Source organism: Tiliqua scincoides, chromosome 6 (assembly GCF_035046505.1).
Source record: "Tiliqua scincoides isolate rTilSci1 chromosome 6, rTilSci1.hap2, whole genome shotgun sequence".
NCBI classification, from domain to species: domain Eukaryota; kingdom Metazoa; phylum Chordata; class Lepidosauria; order Squamata; family Scincidae; genus Tiliqua; species Tiliqua scincoides.
The window spans coordinates 23,478,167-23,495,626 of record NC_089826.1 but is presented as its reverse complement, the minus strand read 5'-3'; the positions used below and the strand labels follow the sequence as shown (position 1 = coordinate 23,495,626).

General features: G+C 43.5%; 2 protein-coding genes across 3 annotated transcripts in view; one reads left to right on the top strand and one right to left on the bottom strand.

Annotated features, from left to right (window-relative positions):
- The window catches only part of LEF1 (lymphoid enhancer binding factor 1), a 141,294-nt gene that overhangs the window by 59,597 nt on the left and 64,237 nt on the right, over positions 1-17,460 (top strand). For both annotated transcript variants that reach the window (XM_066631578.1, XM_066631580.1), the window contains exon 5: positions 11,450-11,582. In XM_066631578.1, the coding sequence (XP_066487675.1) occupies positions 11,450-11,582 (133 nt within the window). The remainder of the gene's footprint in view (positions 1-11,449; positions 11,583-17,460) is intronic.
- The window catches only part of RPL34 (ribosomal protein L34), a 338,386-nt gene that overhangs the window by 289,150 nt on the left and 31,776 nt on the right, over positions 1-17,460 (bottom strand). The window lies entirely within an intron of this gene.

The following is a 17,460-nucleotide window of genomic DNA, read 5'->3' as shown; positions in this document are numbered from 1 at the left end:
GATGAGCGGACTTCCCTCAAATGAGGAGGCTGGTTAGAAGGAGGTTGAAAGGGAAGGTAAAAAGAGTCCAGTCTTTCCAAAGTGCATGGAGGCTGCTTAAAACAACAGCAATAGAGGCCCAGTAGAGGTGTATACCACAAATAAAGAAGGGTTCCACTAAATCCAGGAGGGTGCCCGCATGGCTAACCAGCCAAGTTAGAGAGGCTGTAAAGGGCAAGGAAGCTTCCTTCCCTAAATGGAAGTCTTGCCCTAATGAGGCAATGAGGTGTTTGACACGGTCCCTCACCAAAGGCTACTGAAAAAAACTCCACAGTCAGGGAATTAGAGGGCAGGTCCTCTCATGGATTGAGAACTGGTTGAAGACCAGGAAACAGAGAGTGGGTGTCAATGGGCAATTTTCACAATGGAGAGAGGTGAAAAGCGGCGTGCCCCAATGATCTGTCCTGGGAACAGTGCTCTTCATAAATGATCTGCAGACAGGGTTGAGCAGTGAGGTGACTAGGTTTGCAGGCAACACCAAACTTTTCTGAGTGGTGAAGACCAGAAGTGATTGTGAGGAGCTCCAGAAGGATCTCTCCAGACTGGCAGAATGGGCAGCAAAATGGCAGATGCGCTTCAATGTCAGTAAGTGTAAAGTCATGCACATTGGGGCAAAAAATCAAAACTTTCGATATAGGCTGATGGGTTCTGAGCTGTCTGTGACAGATCAGGAGAGAGATCTTGGGGTGGTGGTGGACAGGTCGATGAAAGTGTCGACCCAATGTGCGGCGGCAGTGAAGAAGGCCAATTCTATGCTTGGGATCATTAGGAAGGGTATTGAGAACAAAACAGCTAATATTATAATGCCGTTGTACAAATCGATGGTAAGGCCACACCTGGAGTTTTGTGTCCAGTTCTGGTCGCCGCATCACAAAAAAGACATAGTGGAAATGGAAAAGGTGCAAAAGAGAGCAACTAAGATGATTACTGGACTGGGGCACCTTTCTTATGAGGAAAGGCTACGGCATTTGGGCCTCTTCAGCCTAGAAAAGAGACGCCTGAGGGGGGACATGATTGAGACATACAAAATTATGCATGGGAAGGATAAAGTGGCTAGAGAGATGCTCTTTACACTCTCACATAACACCAGAACACAGAACCAGAACAGGGGACATCCACTAAAATTGAGTGTTGGGAGGGTTAGGGCAGACAAAAGAAAATATTTGTTTACTCAGCATGTGGTCGGTCTGTGGTACTCCTTGCCGCAGGATGTGGTGACAGCATCTGACCTGGATGCCTTTTAAAGGGGATTGGACAAGTTTCTGGAGGAAAAATCCATTACGGGTTACAAGCCATGATGTGTATGTGCAACCTCCTGATTTTAGAAATGGGCTATGTCAGAATGCCAATGCAGGGGAGGGTACCAGGATGCAGGTCTCTTATCTGGTGTGCTCCTTGGGGCATTTGGTGTGCCGCTGTAAGATACAGGAAGCTGGACTAGATGGGCCTATGGCCTGATCCAGTGGGGCTGTTCTTATGTCCTTATGTTATTATGTTCTTATGGCTGGTGTGCACAGGTGTGTGTGACTTGTCCCATAATTGGGGCTTCCCCAACCATGCCACTTTTTAAAGGGCTAGGTAGGTGCATAGTCACATCTGCTCACTGGTACACTACTGCATCAGCCATTTCCACTTCTGTCTGAGGCTGAGCCATAATATGCCACCTGCCATATTATGAAGTACCACTTATGCCACTGGTTGTAAAGGCCTGGTATGTGCTGACTAGCAGTAGCTATTCAGGACCTTTCTCCAATAAGGATGTTTCTCAGCACTACTTGGTGAGCCCTGGAGGGCTTCCCTGGCCCTCGTAATGCTTTTAAAGACATTAAATATCATTTCCGGTTTTTCTGGGGGATAAAAAACACAAGTAGTGACTTTTTTCACCATCTGCAGTCATTCTGAGCCCACTACAGGCTACGGGCAGACATTCATTGCATCTGCTGGGATCAGAAGACCCTCTGGAGGCAAGGAGAGTGAAGCTCCCTTTGCCTCTGGAGGAGGATGCCTCCAGGGGCCATGGGGATGCCGTGGAACCAATCTGCGGTTAACTGGAACTGTAAACACAGGATCTGTGGATATGAAGACTTATTTTACTGTGGATATGTACCCGTATTGTACTGTGTATTTGATCAGAGTTTGGATATCGATGATTATGACGTAACTTTTATTGGCATATAGAGTTTGGATATCTTGATGTAACTTTCAGTTTCCCTTTTGTTTCTTCTCCCCCTCTCCCTGTCTGAACTATAGTCAAAAGCATTATTAAATTAAAAAAAATTGAATTACAAGACTTAAGTAAACTGGGATTTTTTAAGAAATTGTCTTGGTAGTGGTGGTGGTTTTATGGGTGAGTTAGGTAAAGGGAAATTCATATACATGAGATTTACTTTGTATGCATGATATTCATGTACTGGGCAAGCATTGCAAAACAGTGATAGCATATCAGACTTGATGCAAGGCACTCCCTTCCTCCTACTTAATAGGTGATCAGCTGTGACATTGAGAGAGGCCATAACTCAATCAGTGGCAGAGCACATGGTTTGCCTGCAGATGGTCTGGTATCTTTAGTTAAAAGGATTTCTGATAGGAGATGAGACACCTCTGCCTGAAATTCTGGTAAGACAGGGCTAATCAGAATAGATGGTACTGGGCTATAGTTTGTGAATGGTCAGCACTCTCATTCAGTTTGCAGATATTTAAAAACACATGTTTGTTAATATGTAGAAGGACTAAGTTCTTACTATGTTTTGGTCTAGGTCAGCGTTTCTCAAACTTTGAGGGAGTTTTACTCCCTCAGTGTTTGTGGGGGAGGGGCTAGGGCAGCATTGCTAAGGGCAGGGGTACCCAAACCCCGGCCCTGGGGCCACTTATGGCCCTCGAGGACTCCCAATGCAGCCCTCAGGGAGCCCCCAGTCTCCAATGAACCACTGGCCCTCTGGAAGCTTGTTGGAGTCCACAATGGCCCAACACAACTGCTCTCAGTGTGAGGGTGACTGTTTGACCTCTCACGTTAGCTGTGGGATGAGGGCTCCCTCCACTACTTGCTGTTTCAGGTGTGTGATGCTGCAGCAGCAGCAAAGGAAAGGCCAGCCTTGCTTTGTGCAAGGCCTTTTATAGGCCTTGAGCTATTGCAAGACCTTCATTCATTCATATAAGTTCCACCTCTAGTATATTAATTTATGTAAACATGTAAATTTATTCAAATTTCAAATGTAAATTTCTTTTTTTCCCCAGCCCCCGACCCAGTGTCAGAGAGATGATGCAGCCCTCCTGCTGAAAACTTTGGACACCCCTGGCTAAGGGGATGAGCGGGGTGCTTTGCATTTATTTGTAGTAGGTGGGGCTGCTAGAGGCTGCAAGAGGTGCAGGGAGCCCTCCTCACGGCTCCCCAAGGCTTGGAATGTTCAGTAAAAGCGGACACAAAGCACTTCTGTTTTGCAGGACAGGGGAAGTGTTACATAAACTGGTGGGTCATGACCCACCAGTTTGAGAACCATTGGTCTAGGTAGCAGCTTGGGTTTTTTCTTATCTACCACAATAACTATTGCCATTGTTTAGATAATGTCAGTTAAGAAATAAAAACTTTTAAATATTGACTAACTTAACAAACTAGGTCAAGTGATAAGATGGCATAAGTGGTGCATACTTTATTAATAAACTCTTGAAGTAATAGGTTACCCTCTTACAGATGTGGTTTGCTGGCTTATTTTAAAAAAAAGGAAAACTTGAAATTCTTAAATAACTGTGTTGTATGATGTAACCTTGTCAACAAGGAAGTTTTAGAAGGGGCTACTTTTTTTAAAATGAACCAGACCAGTATAAAATAGTACAGATCTAGCTCAGCATTGTCTGATTGGCAGCATCGCTCCAGGATTTCAGTTGAAGGTCTCTCCTGCATCTACCTGAAGATGACGGGGATTGAACCTATGACCTTCTGCATGGAAAGCATGCAAGCTATCACTGAGTTATGATCCCCTCCCCCTTCTCCAAGCAATGACAAGGGTCAATAAGATTGTTTGATCTTGTCTGACTCCCTTTTGCTGGACTTATGTGAACAAAAACTATTTGTTTCCAGTATGAATATTAGTAGAGACGTTAGAATCATTAGATTAGACTTTAGACTTGGAAGGGCCCTGCAAGATCATAGAGTCCAACCTTTAGCCAATGCAGGCTGTCTGCAATTAAAGCATCCCTGACAGGCCTCAAATAATGGAGAGTCTACCACCTTCTGAGACAGACTGTTACACCAAAGCCGTTTCTACCATCACAAAATTCTTGGTAATATTTAATCAAAATCTGTCTTGCAAAATTTAAATAACAGGGCAGGTCCTTTTGCTTATTATGCATTCAGTGCTGCATGATTCAAGACACAGGCAAATGGATAGGAACAGCTGAAATGCATAAATGAAGAACTTTGTTGTTCATAAGAATAGGAGAGAGAAGTGGAGCTCTGTGTTCACAAGGAAAAAGAACTGAGATGATAATAAGGGCTCTGGATTTAAGGGTTAGATTGAGTTTTCAGGCCTCCAGTTGTATGCTCCTAATGTTTGGTGGTGATGTGAGTTCACATAAATATCTATGTTTTACAGGATACTAGAACTGTGTTAAAGGCCCTGCAGGTTTTCTAATATGCTTTTTGTTTTTAAAGTAGTAATGTAGCACTGAAGTGCTAATCTGTGAATCTCTTGCTAAAGGACTGAGTCATGCTAACCATATATTAATCAGAAACTTTGTATCCAAGTTGTGTGTTTTAAAAAAGGAAAGAGAAAGATGTGCAGCAGTTTGAGCTGTCTCCTTTGGAAGCCAGCTCCTATATCTTAATGGGAATTCATACAGCTTTTATTATTTTGTCATATATAATGGACCTAATGCTTGTTGGCTTTAAAACACCTATGAGTGCTGCTTTTTCTCTCCTACTCTCACACTCTCTCCCTCTTGCAAAATATAAGACAAGGCCATAGCTTAAATTAAAATCCTCAGGTTCTTATCTCCTTCCCACAGGAAAGCAAATCTGTGTTGAAAACCGTAAAATTAAGAGGAGAGCAAGGATAGCATAATTTAGCAAAAATTCATGGCAGACGATTCAGAGCTATATGACTGGAGGGATAGGTCAGACATTAAGATGATACCACTTGCTAATGCAAGTTCCTTAAGGTGGTGCTCTGAAAACAAGGAAGAGTATATGAAGATAAAAATGAGAGAGAAAATGTAACAGTGTCTTGGTTTTCATTCATTCTACACTAGAAAGGCTTATTGTATATGCACTCCTATGTCATATTTTAAATATAACCCAACAAATGTATTAGCATACTGACATTCAAATAAAACTTGATTGATTTTTTTAAAATCCCCCTTTCCATAATTTTCAATATTTTATATATGAAATATTTGATCTGTATTTTGGTCTGATCCTATCCCATCTTTCTATATGCCCCATCTCCACAACCTTTGTTAGGGGAAAAGTGTTGCTGAAGGGGGCAAAAATATTCTGAGTGGTTGGTTTTGTTTTAATTTCATAATCCATCTATGGGGAAAAGAGCAAATTAAAATACAGAACAGCTATTTTGCAAATTAATCTCAAACTTTTTTTGCACAGACTTAAATTGGAGGGGGGAATGTAGGAATTATTCTGGTAATGCCATATCTAGTTTGAAGAGTTTCGCATGTAGCTCTAGAGTGGCTTGGTTTCTGCTGCTTTTATTGTTATACAAAATTGTAGCAAATATTAAATACAGTTGGCTTGTATGAGCTCTGTCCTAACGGGCTCTGAGGAATAGTTATCCATTATTTACATAATGGTAGTTTTGGTATGAACTAGGAATGTGCATTCAGATTTGATAATATTCAGAAGTAGCTGGATAATGCTCCATTTGGAATAGTTAGAAATACTTCTGAATCAAAATTCAATAGTTCTGGATATTCTGAATAGTTCCTAATATTCGAACTCCTGTAGAACATGAAAACTGATCCTCAGACAGCCTAGCCTAGCCTGCCTGCTTGAGAAATGAAGCTGAAACATTCCCCAGATAACCTGGCACCACTGGTGATGGGGACTGAAAGCTCAGGGTCCCCGATGGCTGTTGCCATGCTTTAGTAAGGGAGATGGAATGGAATTAGAGCAAAGGCTGTGAATTTATATCTATCTGCACTGATGAAATCTTAAAGCAGGCACAAACAGGAATGATATTTCCTATTGGTCCTTTCCAACAGAGAGGCAGGAATAGCTGCTCACAAAATTCCCCTGCTGGTCTCTGACCATTTGCTTTTGGTTAGTGCTCAGTTTGCTTCACTTTCTCCACACCTCCACTTACATTTGACTCCCTCTGATGTGAATTACTGTATATTAGTTACTTAACAGTTAAAAATAAGTTTTAGGCTCAATAGATTTATAAATTGAGATTGGTTAGGGAAACTTATTATAAAGTTTAGACCCCTTCTGGAGTACAGTGTACAGGTTGAGTCTTGGTATCCACGAGGGTTCCGTTCCCAGAACCTATGTGGATGCCAAAAATTGTGTTAAAGGAAATACATTAAAAAAACAATGTCCCTTTGCTCAGCAATTTAAAACAGCCTTGCTGACCTTTGCAATGCAAGACAGAGGCATCAGACTGGCAATCGTTCTCTCTCCAGATGCTGAGAAAGTCTTCACTCTGAGGCAGTAATCCCTCCCTTCACCCAGAGCTCAGTGCAGGGAAAGAAGAGGGGATAATCATTTGCATTTTTTCATGAACTCAGGGGGAAAGGAGAGGTTGCTTCCCTCAGAGTGAAGCTGTTTAGCTGTTCTAAGCGCCTGGAGAGAGAATGATTGATGGATTGTCTGCAGGCTGCTCTCTCCTGCATTAATGAGGCTATTGTTAACTACTTTCCATTAATTTAAAAGGCCCTTCTCATTGCACATAGATAAAACTGTGAGTGAAAAAATCCATGGATAATTAGGTTATACAGGTACCTGTATCAGGTACAATCAGTCTCTTTATAGGCGAATTCACTAACTGCAAGTTCTCTTATCTGAGAGGGGCAGAATTGCTACCTTCTCATTATCTGTGCCTCTCAGTATCTGCTATGCAGAGACCTTCTGGAGCTGCAGGGACCTTCAGAATGGTGCCTGTGACCAGCGCAGAACCCTTTAAGATGGCTGGTGGAAGCTTCTGACTGTCATTTTAACGGGGTCTGCATTGCCTGCGGCAGTCAGAGATATTTTGGCATTTTGTGCTGCACTCTGCTGGTTTCCTGATGGTCTCTGCTGGATTCTTCTGATGGTGGTACTCCCCCCCATACCCCTTGTACCTAACCCCATTGATCCCATAGGATCAAAGGTTTGTTATCTGTGAATTTGCTATTCACTAGGATTTCCAGGAACCTAACCCTAGCAGTTAACGGGAACTGACTGTATAAGTTTGAAGTTTATTACATAGATTTAGATTAGTCAGATAAGTGTGTGTGTGTGTGTGTGTGTGTGTGTGTGTGTGTGTGAGAGAGAGAGAGAGAGAGAGAGAGAGAGATTGATCAGTCTGTGTTCTACTGTGGCAGAATCAGATATGGTGGTTTTTGGCCAGCAATACAAAACATTCGTCTGTCAAGGTCTGTCATGCTGCTGGCGCTTCAGTACTGTTCAGTTCCTCATTGACACTATGAAAAAGAAGCATGCATTGCTGTCCCCTTCTCAACCCTATAAGCCAAGCCTCTTTCAGCTTGCAGGAACTACTGCAAACATTCTAAAGGTTCTGAGGGGTTTCTGCAGCAGCATTGGGTTGTAGCTACAGAAAGGCAAGAGGGAGTCATGGCAGCAGCATTTTAGGCTGGTAAGATGAAAGGGGTGTGGTGTATGGTGCACACCTTCAACCTGGTGCTTTAGGATACTTTGCAGGTTATTGAAATCAGCCAGTAGCCCTGCACTGAGTGTTCAGGTGGCTGAACAAGCTACTGTTGGAGAGATGGTCCAAGTCATCTCCATACTTGAGCACCTTTCTGGCAGTGCATGCATTCAACCAAGCAAATATGTGCTGGACACTACAAAAATGCTTCTTGGAAGCACCAGTTTTTCATTGCCTCTTCCCATCAGGGACTGCCTGTTTGGGGAGGTCTGGCCAAGTGGCAGTGATAAATTGCTAACTAATCAGTTAAGTAATTGATTAGTCAGCAAACTAATCAGCATGAAGGTGTTCTCTTGGGCAGGGGACATTGTCAGTTGACAACACTCATGCGTCAAACTTGAATCTGTGGAAAAATTCTTATGGTCAACATACCATTGCTGGCTTTTCTGAGATGCTCTTTGAGTAGGAGAGAATAGGACACTCCCATTCCCTGCTCACAGGGTATACCATATTACAGCTTCAGCCTGCTGCAGTCTCCTTCTCCTGCTTCACTATTATTACTTCAGGACTGTGCTCACTCACACAACCGTGCTGTGCCTGATGCTGTTGGGGTAGTTCCCAGCTGCCCACCACTGGCCGTCTGCTGTTTGTCTGCCTGCCAGTGCAGCCTAAGGGATTTGTCCACTCCCCAGCTCTCTGCTCCACCATGCCATGCCCAATACTGCCCTGTTGGTATTTGCACTGTTCAGGGTTCATGACTAGATTGCAGTCATATTTTCCTAGTGCCTGGGCACTGGTGAAATAGTGGTTGTTGCTGTGTGCACTTGCTACAACTTCTCAGCTCTTTGAGGTTGGCACAGGTAATCTGAAAGGTCAGGTGGTTGAAGGAAACCCTTTAAAAAGAGGCATGCCCTTTCATGTGTGTGAAGTGGGAAATGGCCATTCCTATCAACTTTAATGCTGTACTGCATAGTCAGAAATCCTAGATTTTTAAAAATGCTGAGTTCTGAATCTGAAGGATCATAATTCTGAACTCTGGTTCTGAATTTTAGTACTAGGAGACATCCCTAGTATGAATGTGGCTTGCAGTATGAACCCTCCTTGCAGTATTTCGATAATAGTCCAAGCTTTGGGGGCATGGAGATAGGTCTGAATGAAAACTAGTGTTAGATTATTCCACATCCCCAGGCGTACTATGGCTTTAGAACAGTGATTTTCAATCTTTTTCATCTCATGGCATACTGACAAGGCACTAAAATGGTCAAGGTACACCGCCAGGTTTTTGACAATTGACAAGGCACACCATGCTGCCAGTGGGGGCTCACATCTCCCATTGGCCTATTAATAAATGACCTTCCCCCAAATTCCTGTGGCACACCTGAGGACCACTCGCGGCACACCAGTGTGCCCATGGCATGGTGATTGAAAATGGCTGCTTTAGAAAATAGTTAGATCATATCTTCTGCTCCCTCCTTGGGAGAGAGGGCAAATTGCACGATGGAAAGACATGTGTTGGAGACTGTCAGTGACCAAAACTGTGGAGGTGAGCACATTTCAACTGGAGAAGCACATTACTAGTGCTTTAATTCTTGCTCATATAAAGTACACTTGATCGCTGAGATACAGACATCTGAGTTATGGATGCCCGCATTGGCTTTTTTGTGCAGATGCAGTTTGTCCATTGGAGTGCTTATGCACAGGTTCAAAAGCACTGGGCTGACAAGAGCCAGCTATTTCAATATACAGTACATACATTTCAATTTTCCAGACAAATCTCCCAAACAGAACTGGTAGGTAACTTGAGGACAGGCAGCCCAATCCTATCCCTAGTGAGGCTGCTAGATGCAGCAGTGCCAAAATGCCAACTGCTGTATCCTGCAGCCCCATGGAGGCCACCAGAGGTTTCCTCGGGGGGACTTCAACAAGGTGAAGGTGCAGGCCCCACAATGGGCTACTTGAGTCTGCACTGGCTGTTTTGCTAATGCAGAATGGAGAACCTCTGTGTTGGGCTTTGCAGCCCAACGCAGAGGATAGGATCTGGTGGAGCAGGGCTCAGTCAATCTCACCCCCTTCCTGGGCTGGTCATTCCCACCTATCCTGGCTCTCCTCCACCTTCCCTCACCCCAAAAGCCTGCACCAACACGTGGCAGTGTGACTTACCCAAGCTACTCCTATGGTATCTCCTCTTGGCACTGACTGGTGCTGGTCCAGCACTGGCAGCCCTTGCTCACTAGGTGCTGCAGACTTGCCTTATGGGACATTTGCAACACCCAGCATCGGCGCTAAGTACTGGGCCTTTAGTGTAGTCTGCATTTCATAGCATACATGTATGATACACACATTCTTATTTTAAAAAGTTGGTAATCTGTTGGCAGTGCCCAGTGATCTGATTATGATACAGCACAAAGTATTTTTAGACCATTTAAATAAAATGACAAACATTAAGATTACATACTTAAATAGCATCTGCATGTATAGTACCACTGAAGTTTAACTATTCTTGCCCTTAATGCTGAAAATATTATGGCCAACATTTTATTCTCTGGTTGAATCTCTGACTTCTTAGTCTTGTCTCTCTTTCACCAGGCAGATCTACATACTCCCAAAGAAGCAAGTTCTTTCCCACACCTGATACTTGTATAGAGTTGTTGTTCTGGGTATTCTGTAGAGGGCAGGTTCGTTTAGTATGCCTGATAAGACCACTAATCTTTTTCATGACAACAAGCAGACCTGCTCAACTGGGGATCCACCAAGTCAAATCAAGCTCACCAGCCATGCATAACATTTCATTGGATGCTTGGCAATACCTGTTTTTGCAGTGTCAGGCAAGCAGCAAAAACAGGAAACTTATCAAACATAGCCTACCATGTCTTGGCTTAGTGCAGGGGTGTCCAAAGTTTTTGGCAAGAGGGCCACATCATCTCTCTGACACTGTGTCGGGGGGGGGGGCTGGGGGAAAAAAGAATTAATTTACATTTAAATTTTGAATAAATTTACATAAGTTTACATAAATGAATATATTAAAGATGAACTTATATGAATGAATGAAGGTCTTGTAATAGCTCAAGGCCTATAAAGGGCCTTGCACAAAGCAAGGCCAGCCTTTCCTTTGCTGCCGCTATTGCATCAAGACGTGAAACAGCAAGCAGTGGAAGAAGCCCTCATCTCACAGCTCACGCGAGAGGTCAAGCAGTCGCCCTCACACTGAGAGCAGTTGCATCGGGCCAGTGTGAGCTACAACAAATCTCCAGAGGGCCAGAGGCTCATTGGAGACTGGGGGCTCCCTGAGGGTGGCATTGAGAGGCCTCGAGGGCCGCAAGTGGCCCTAGGGCCGGGGTTTGGGCACCCCTGGCTTAGTGGGTTGCAAATTATGTAGACCCTTTAAAATAAAGGAGCAGCTCTTGAAAAGTGCTCAGTATAGCAAGCTCAAGAAGTTCATAATGTGCGAGAAGCTCAAATTATCACTTCTTATGTCAATTTTAACTAGTTAGTCTACTAAAAGCTGGGCAGTTAAACTAACTGAAAAAATATTTTAATCAGTTGATGATCTTATTTTAAAAAACAAATGCAAGCTGTGTTTTTTGTTCTTATTTCAGTCAAACAAAGTACCAGTGGTGCAGCCTTCCCATGCAGTTCATCCTCTTACGCCACTTATCACCTACAGTGATGAGCACTTTTCTCCAGGGACGCATCCTTCGCACCTTCCCTCAGATGTCAACTCAAAACAAGGTAAGATCTTCATTTATTACAGTAATTTAAAAGCAGTTAACAGCAAAGGCATATATACTTAGCTTTGGGCCCTGTGATAGTGAAGGGTGTGGTTGTATTTTAGTACTGTCTCTCTTAATCCAGAAGCCTGGATTGCTTAATCCAGCAGCTAATTACATAAGTTTTCCTTAAGTATGTTTTTTCCCCCCGTGATTGAGACAGGCAGTTGATGGTCTCTACCTCCCTGTTTCCACACTCTCATTCATAGGTGTATTTTTATAATGCCCATCTGTCACAGCTGAGGGTAATGCTATCCATTGAGCTAGAGCGAATGCCAGTGGCATCACTAGGATTCGCATTTCCCAGTGCGGGAGGCCTGCATGTCACCCCATGCAGTGGGCAAGGCAATGCCCCAGGTGGTGGGCATGGTGATGTACCATCGCTCCGCCCCCACTGGTTTTTTGGCTGTATCTTTTGTTAGAACACAGATATTTCAATGTGGTTTGTTTCATTGCATTCTGCATGAAATTACGCATTGATTGATGTCTAACATAATGGTATTATTTCTCCAAATTCTGATTTTAGTGATTCTGAAAACTTGTAGAGTCACACACACCCCATGTCAACTTACTAACACCTTATTGCAGCAATTCTCAATCTTTTAGCACTGGGACCCACTTTTTAGAATAATAGTCTGTCCAGGACCTATTGGAAGTGATGTCATGGCCAGAAGTGACATCATCAAGCAAATTAAAATAAATAATTATAAATAATTAAATTAAAATAAAAGAAATAATTAAATAAAGAGGAGCCAGTCCTGTTCCACCAAGTGAATCTACTCTGAAGTAAGTCCTATTGTGGTCAATGGGGCTTACTCTCAGGAAAGTGTGGGTAGGATTGCAGCCTGTGAGCCCAATCCTATGCATGTCTACTCTGAAGTAAATCCCATAGTGGTCAGTGGGGCTTACTCTCAGGAAAGTGTGGGTGCAATTGCAGCCTCTGAGCTCAAGCCTATGCATGTCTACTCTGAAGTAAGTCCCATAGTGGTCAATGGAGCTTACTCTGTAGTCTGCCTGCAATAACCTCCCCCCAAAAAAGAATCAGTGAGATTTCCAGCCCTCCGCAGTGCCCAGTCTAAAGTTCTTCTATTTCAGGCATATCAGGATAGACCCACCTGGCTTTGCAAGTGCAAATAGAAAACTTTCCCCTTACCAGCTCAAGCCTCTTTTTTTGTCCTTTTTAGGGAGGGGGGGAGGCTGCCTTCTGCAGCATTCCTTGCACTCCAGCTCCATGGGATTGGGACCATTCTGGTGTCCTCACATTCCCCTTTGCCTGACCTGACTACCAGCTAAGGCACGTCTGCCTACTTGCGAGTAAATGCGACTGTGAGGCTGCTTAGCTTTCCATAGGGCTCAATAGACTTGCAGCTGGGAGGGGACGACTCCTTCTTGAGTGTTTTTGGGGGCCACATTCATTGGATCAGGACCATTCTGACGTCCTTGGAGTCCTCTCGGCCTGCCCTTTCTGACGGACTGTGGCAAGTATGCCTACTCATGAGTAAACGCGCGATACGACTCACTTTCCATAGAGATCCATTCATTTTTTTCTTCCCGGTTTTTTGGCCATAACATTTGAAGGAAAGGAGCTATTTCAATTCTGTTTTTTGCATTGCATTCTGCTGGGAATTTCACATCCAATGGTATATGGCATGATGGGGTAGCTCCTAAAACCGTAATTTTAGCGCATCACCCCCCAGGGCGCGTCAGCCCCCTGGTGCGTCACCTGGTGTGGCCCGCATCCCTTGCACCCCCTAGCGATGCAAATGCCCTCTTATGCCCTGGATGCTCCAGCATCATATGTCTAATATTATCATAGAATTTTTAATAATATGCCTAATACAATTGCAAAATAGTGTCTTGGTTCTTACTGATGTAAAATAGGAGCATGGTCCTAAGTTGTTTGAACTGCACCGAGATAAAATTCTCATTGATTTAACATTGCTCCTTGAGTTGGCATGTTGGATACTAATAGTCATGGGACTAGCCTATTTTGCGAATCATCCCTGCCCACTGAAATATCTTTGATAATGAGAGCCTAGTTCACGGACCAACACTAGCATGTTTTTATTGTTCGCTATGTTACCACTAGCCCAAGCCTTAAAAGCTAGCTATTGAATTTAGAACTTTCTGGTTGTCATTTATATATAGCCCTATGTCCCACCTATGTTTCTGAGAAGTAGGGATCATTAAAAGTTTTGTCATCTGTTATCCACTGATGGAATCCATGTGAAACTTTTCCTTTGTGAAAGGTTTTCACAGTTCCCTGCAGCTCCCTGGTCACTATTTGAATGATATGGTTTTCATAGCATTGCTGTTTCATGATCTGCATCTTATGCAAAGGTTATGTTATGAGGTCGACACATAAAGCCCAAATCGCATATAGCCAAAACTCTTTTATATCCAGCAAATACATACAGGCAGCTCTAGATTAACACAGTCTTATTTACATGTTTTTGAAATAACACAGTTTACAAATTAATACCAGTAAGTGCAATTTGTGCAGGCTCATTTTTGAAATACTGTGGTCAATTAGGTGCTAATTAGTTGCTAATGAGTGACCCTGTTAGATGTTGGCAGCTTCCTGGTAGGTGAAGAGTCCTCTCTAAAGTCAAGATAAAAAAGAGACCAAGATAATGCATTCACAGAGCTTCTGAGGTGGTTGTGGCTGCTCATCTTGTAAAGTTCATTCTGCCTTGTGGAAAGGGCCGGAGTGCTGGGGAAGGAAGTGAAGAGACTTCTCAGTCTCTTCTGAGTGGAGAGGGAGATTTCTGCTATGTCTTGAGGGAGCAATCCTCTGTGGTTGCCTCTTCCAACTCTTCCAGCAGCTTCATTCTTTCATTTCAGGCTCATTCTGAGGCATAAACAGTGTACATGGAATAGCAAGCAGAATCACCTGCGCTATTTACACTGCTGTTTTCCTCTTCTTTGTTGTCTTGCTTCCAAGCATGTATACTTGAATTCACCCAAGTCAATTGTGCATAAGATTCCAGTCTGGCTTTCCATTCCAGTCTGGCTTCAGGCTGGAGTTTGGGACAGAGACTGCCCTGGTCACCTTGGTGGATGGATGACCTGCGCTGGGGAGTGGATAGCGGGAGTATGTTCCTGTTAGTCCTGCGGGACCTCTCAGTGGCGTTGACACCATGGGGTCTTCCTGGGCCGGTTGGCTGAGTTGGGGCTTTGAAGCACCATTTTGCAGTGGTTCTGTTCCTTCCTGGCTGACAGACCCCTGAAGATGGTGCTGGGGATGGTTGTTCAGCATCCTGGCCTTTTCGGTGTGGGGAACTGCAGGCTCCATTCTGTCCCCCATGCTATTCAACATCTACATGAAGCTGCTGGGAGAGGTCATTTGGAGGTTTGGGGATAGGGTGCTATCAGAATGCTGATGATACCCAGCTCTTTCCTTTTCTCCTGAGTCTGAGGAGGCAATCAAAGTCCTGGATTATTGTCTGGAGGCAGTCAGGAGCTGGATGTGGTCAAACAAGCTGAAATTAAATCTTGATAAGACAGAGGTTCTCCTAGTCTGGAAGTCCATGACTTGGATATTGGATGATTATCCTGCTCTGAGTGGGTTGCACTTTCTCTGAAGGAGCAGGTCCATGGCTTGGGGTGCGCCTGAATCCACAGCTGCTCCTGGTTTCCCAGATGGTTGCTGTGACTAGGGGAGCCTTTGCTCAGCTTTGGCTGTTTTGCCAACTGCGACAATACCTGGGTCGCTCAAACCTAACCTCAGTTAACCATGCCCTAGCAACATCTAGATTAGATTTCTGTAATGTTCTCTACATGGGGCTGCCTCTGAAGATGGTCTGGAAACTACATTTAATGTGGAATGTGGTTTCCTCTGTGGTTGCTGGGGCTCGTCGGTTTGACTCAGTCTAGCTGTTGTTTCAGCAATCACATTGGCTGCCAGTTTGTTTCCGAGCTCAGTTCAAAGTGCTAGTTTTGACTTTTAAAGCCCTCTGCATTTTGGGTCCCGGGTATTTGAGGAACTGCCTCCTTCTGTACAATCCAACCTGTCTTCTCAGGTCATCAGAGGGGGCCCTTCCAACTGTGCCACCATCAGCAGAGGTGAGGGTGATAGCAGCAAGAAATGGGGCCTTCTTGCTGGTGGCATCCCACCTGTGGAATTCCCTCCCCCTGGAACTGAGCACAGCTCCCTCTCTGGAGGGAGAGACGGGGTCTTAAGACCTTTTTATTCAGGTAAGCTTTTGTATGGTGACACTAGGGGGGGTGTTCAGTGGTGTCACTGGTGCACCTGACCCCAAAGCCCCAAAGGGGGCTAGCACTTTTTTATGAAACGTATTTTAATTGTGACCTGAGTTCATTGTGTTGTTTTAGTTGTTTTTATTGCAAATATCAATGTTTTATTTCTTTATTTTATTTGTAAGCCGCCTTGAGTGTCATTCACGGGATAGAAAGGCAGGATATAAGGTCTATAAATAAATAAAAATTCATAACGTTCTGACTGTATGCTGACTGGAAAAGCTGAATCTGTGGTGGAAGTAAAGGTTAAATACTTTCAACATGATATGCACAGCTTAACACTTTTTTAAAATTTTATAATATTTTTTTGAAACAAAACCATATAAGAGAATTATAAAAAAACACATTAACAAGAGGATGACTTATAAGCATATTCACAGTAACAATGATTACAACCTTACTGGATAATAAAACTGGGATCATATTTAAATGAAGCCGCGAAAACTGATTTTTTTCCTTGATAAGGGGATATGAAGCAACTTGTCACTGAACAACCTGGTGGAATAAATGGGGCACTGAAAACTCTGAATGATCATGCAATGCTGAATCCTGATAGTATCAGCTTTTCTTGAATTTTCCCCCCCAACTTAAATCCTTTTAATTAAAACTATCTGAGCAATATATGATAAAAAACTCTGAACCAGACTATACTCTATGGGGTGCTGAATAGTTGAGAAACAGAGTATTGGTACTCAGTTCACATCCTTGACTTTTCCCCCTCAAGCTACAGCCTGTGTTTTTCATACATATGTATTGCTCCAGTCAGAATTAAAAGGACAATTAATACACATTTTCTTAACTTATTCTTACTGCAAAATCTGGGATTTATTGTAAAATTCCAAGGTTGTGTATTCTTATTTTTAGCATCTAGAAATTTTTAGGCTACAAGAATATAACTATTGCTTGCTTGAGGTTCTGCTGCCTGAATCATAGCTTGATTCAGGCTATAGCACATGCTGTTACACAAGAAATATCTCCCTGCAGTCCTTAGGAAACCTATAGAATATGGAATGGTGAAAGTGTAGGGTTGGTAGTGTAATTTCTGAACAACAGCTGAAAAATGTGTGGCAAGAGAGGTGAGGTAATTGAAAATAAAGTGCTAGAAATGTTTGGCTTTACATTAATTTACTATCTTAAAAGTTATTTGTGCTGGTCATACATAATGACACTGTATAAATGTTAAGTGTAACAAACAACTGAATCTGCGAAGGCTTATGCAAATGATGAGAAATAATGTATGTGTGTATATAGGCAGTAGAAACCACTGATATATGATTGTTGTGTGAACTTATTGTAATAAAAGAGCAGCCCAATCCTGAGCTGCCAGCGTGCGGGACTGCCACAGTACCAAAATGGCTGTCATGACATCCTGAGCATGCCGGGCAGCTGCTGGTGGCTCTTCAGGAGAAGGAGACATTCGTCCTCTTCCCCTGAGTAAGGAAAGTAGCCTTGCAATGGGGCTGTTTGACTCTGTACTAGCTATTTAGCTGGCACAGAGTAAAGGAGCCCTGTGTTAGGCTAGGAGGCCCGATGCGGGTCTTTGGATCTGGTGGAGTTGAGCTCTGCTGGTCCTGCCCTGA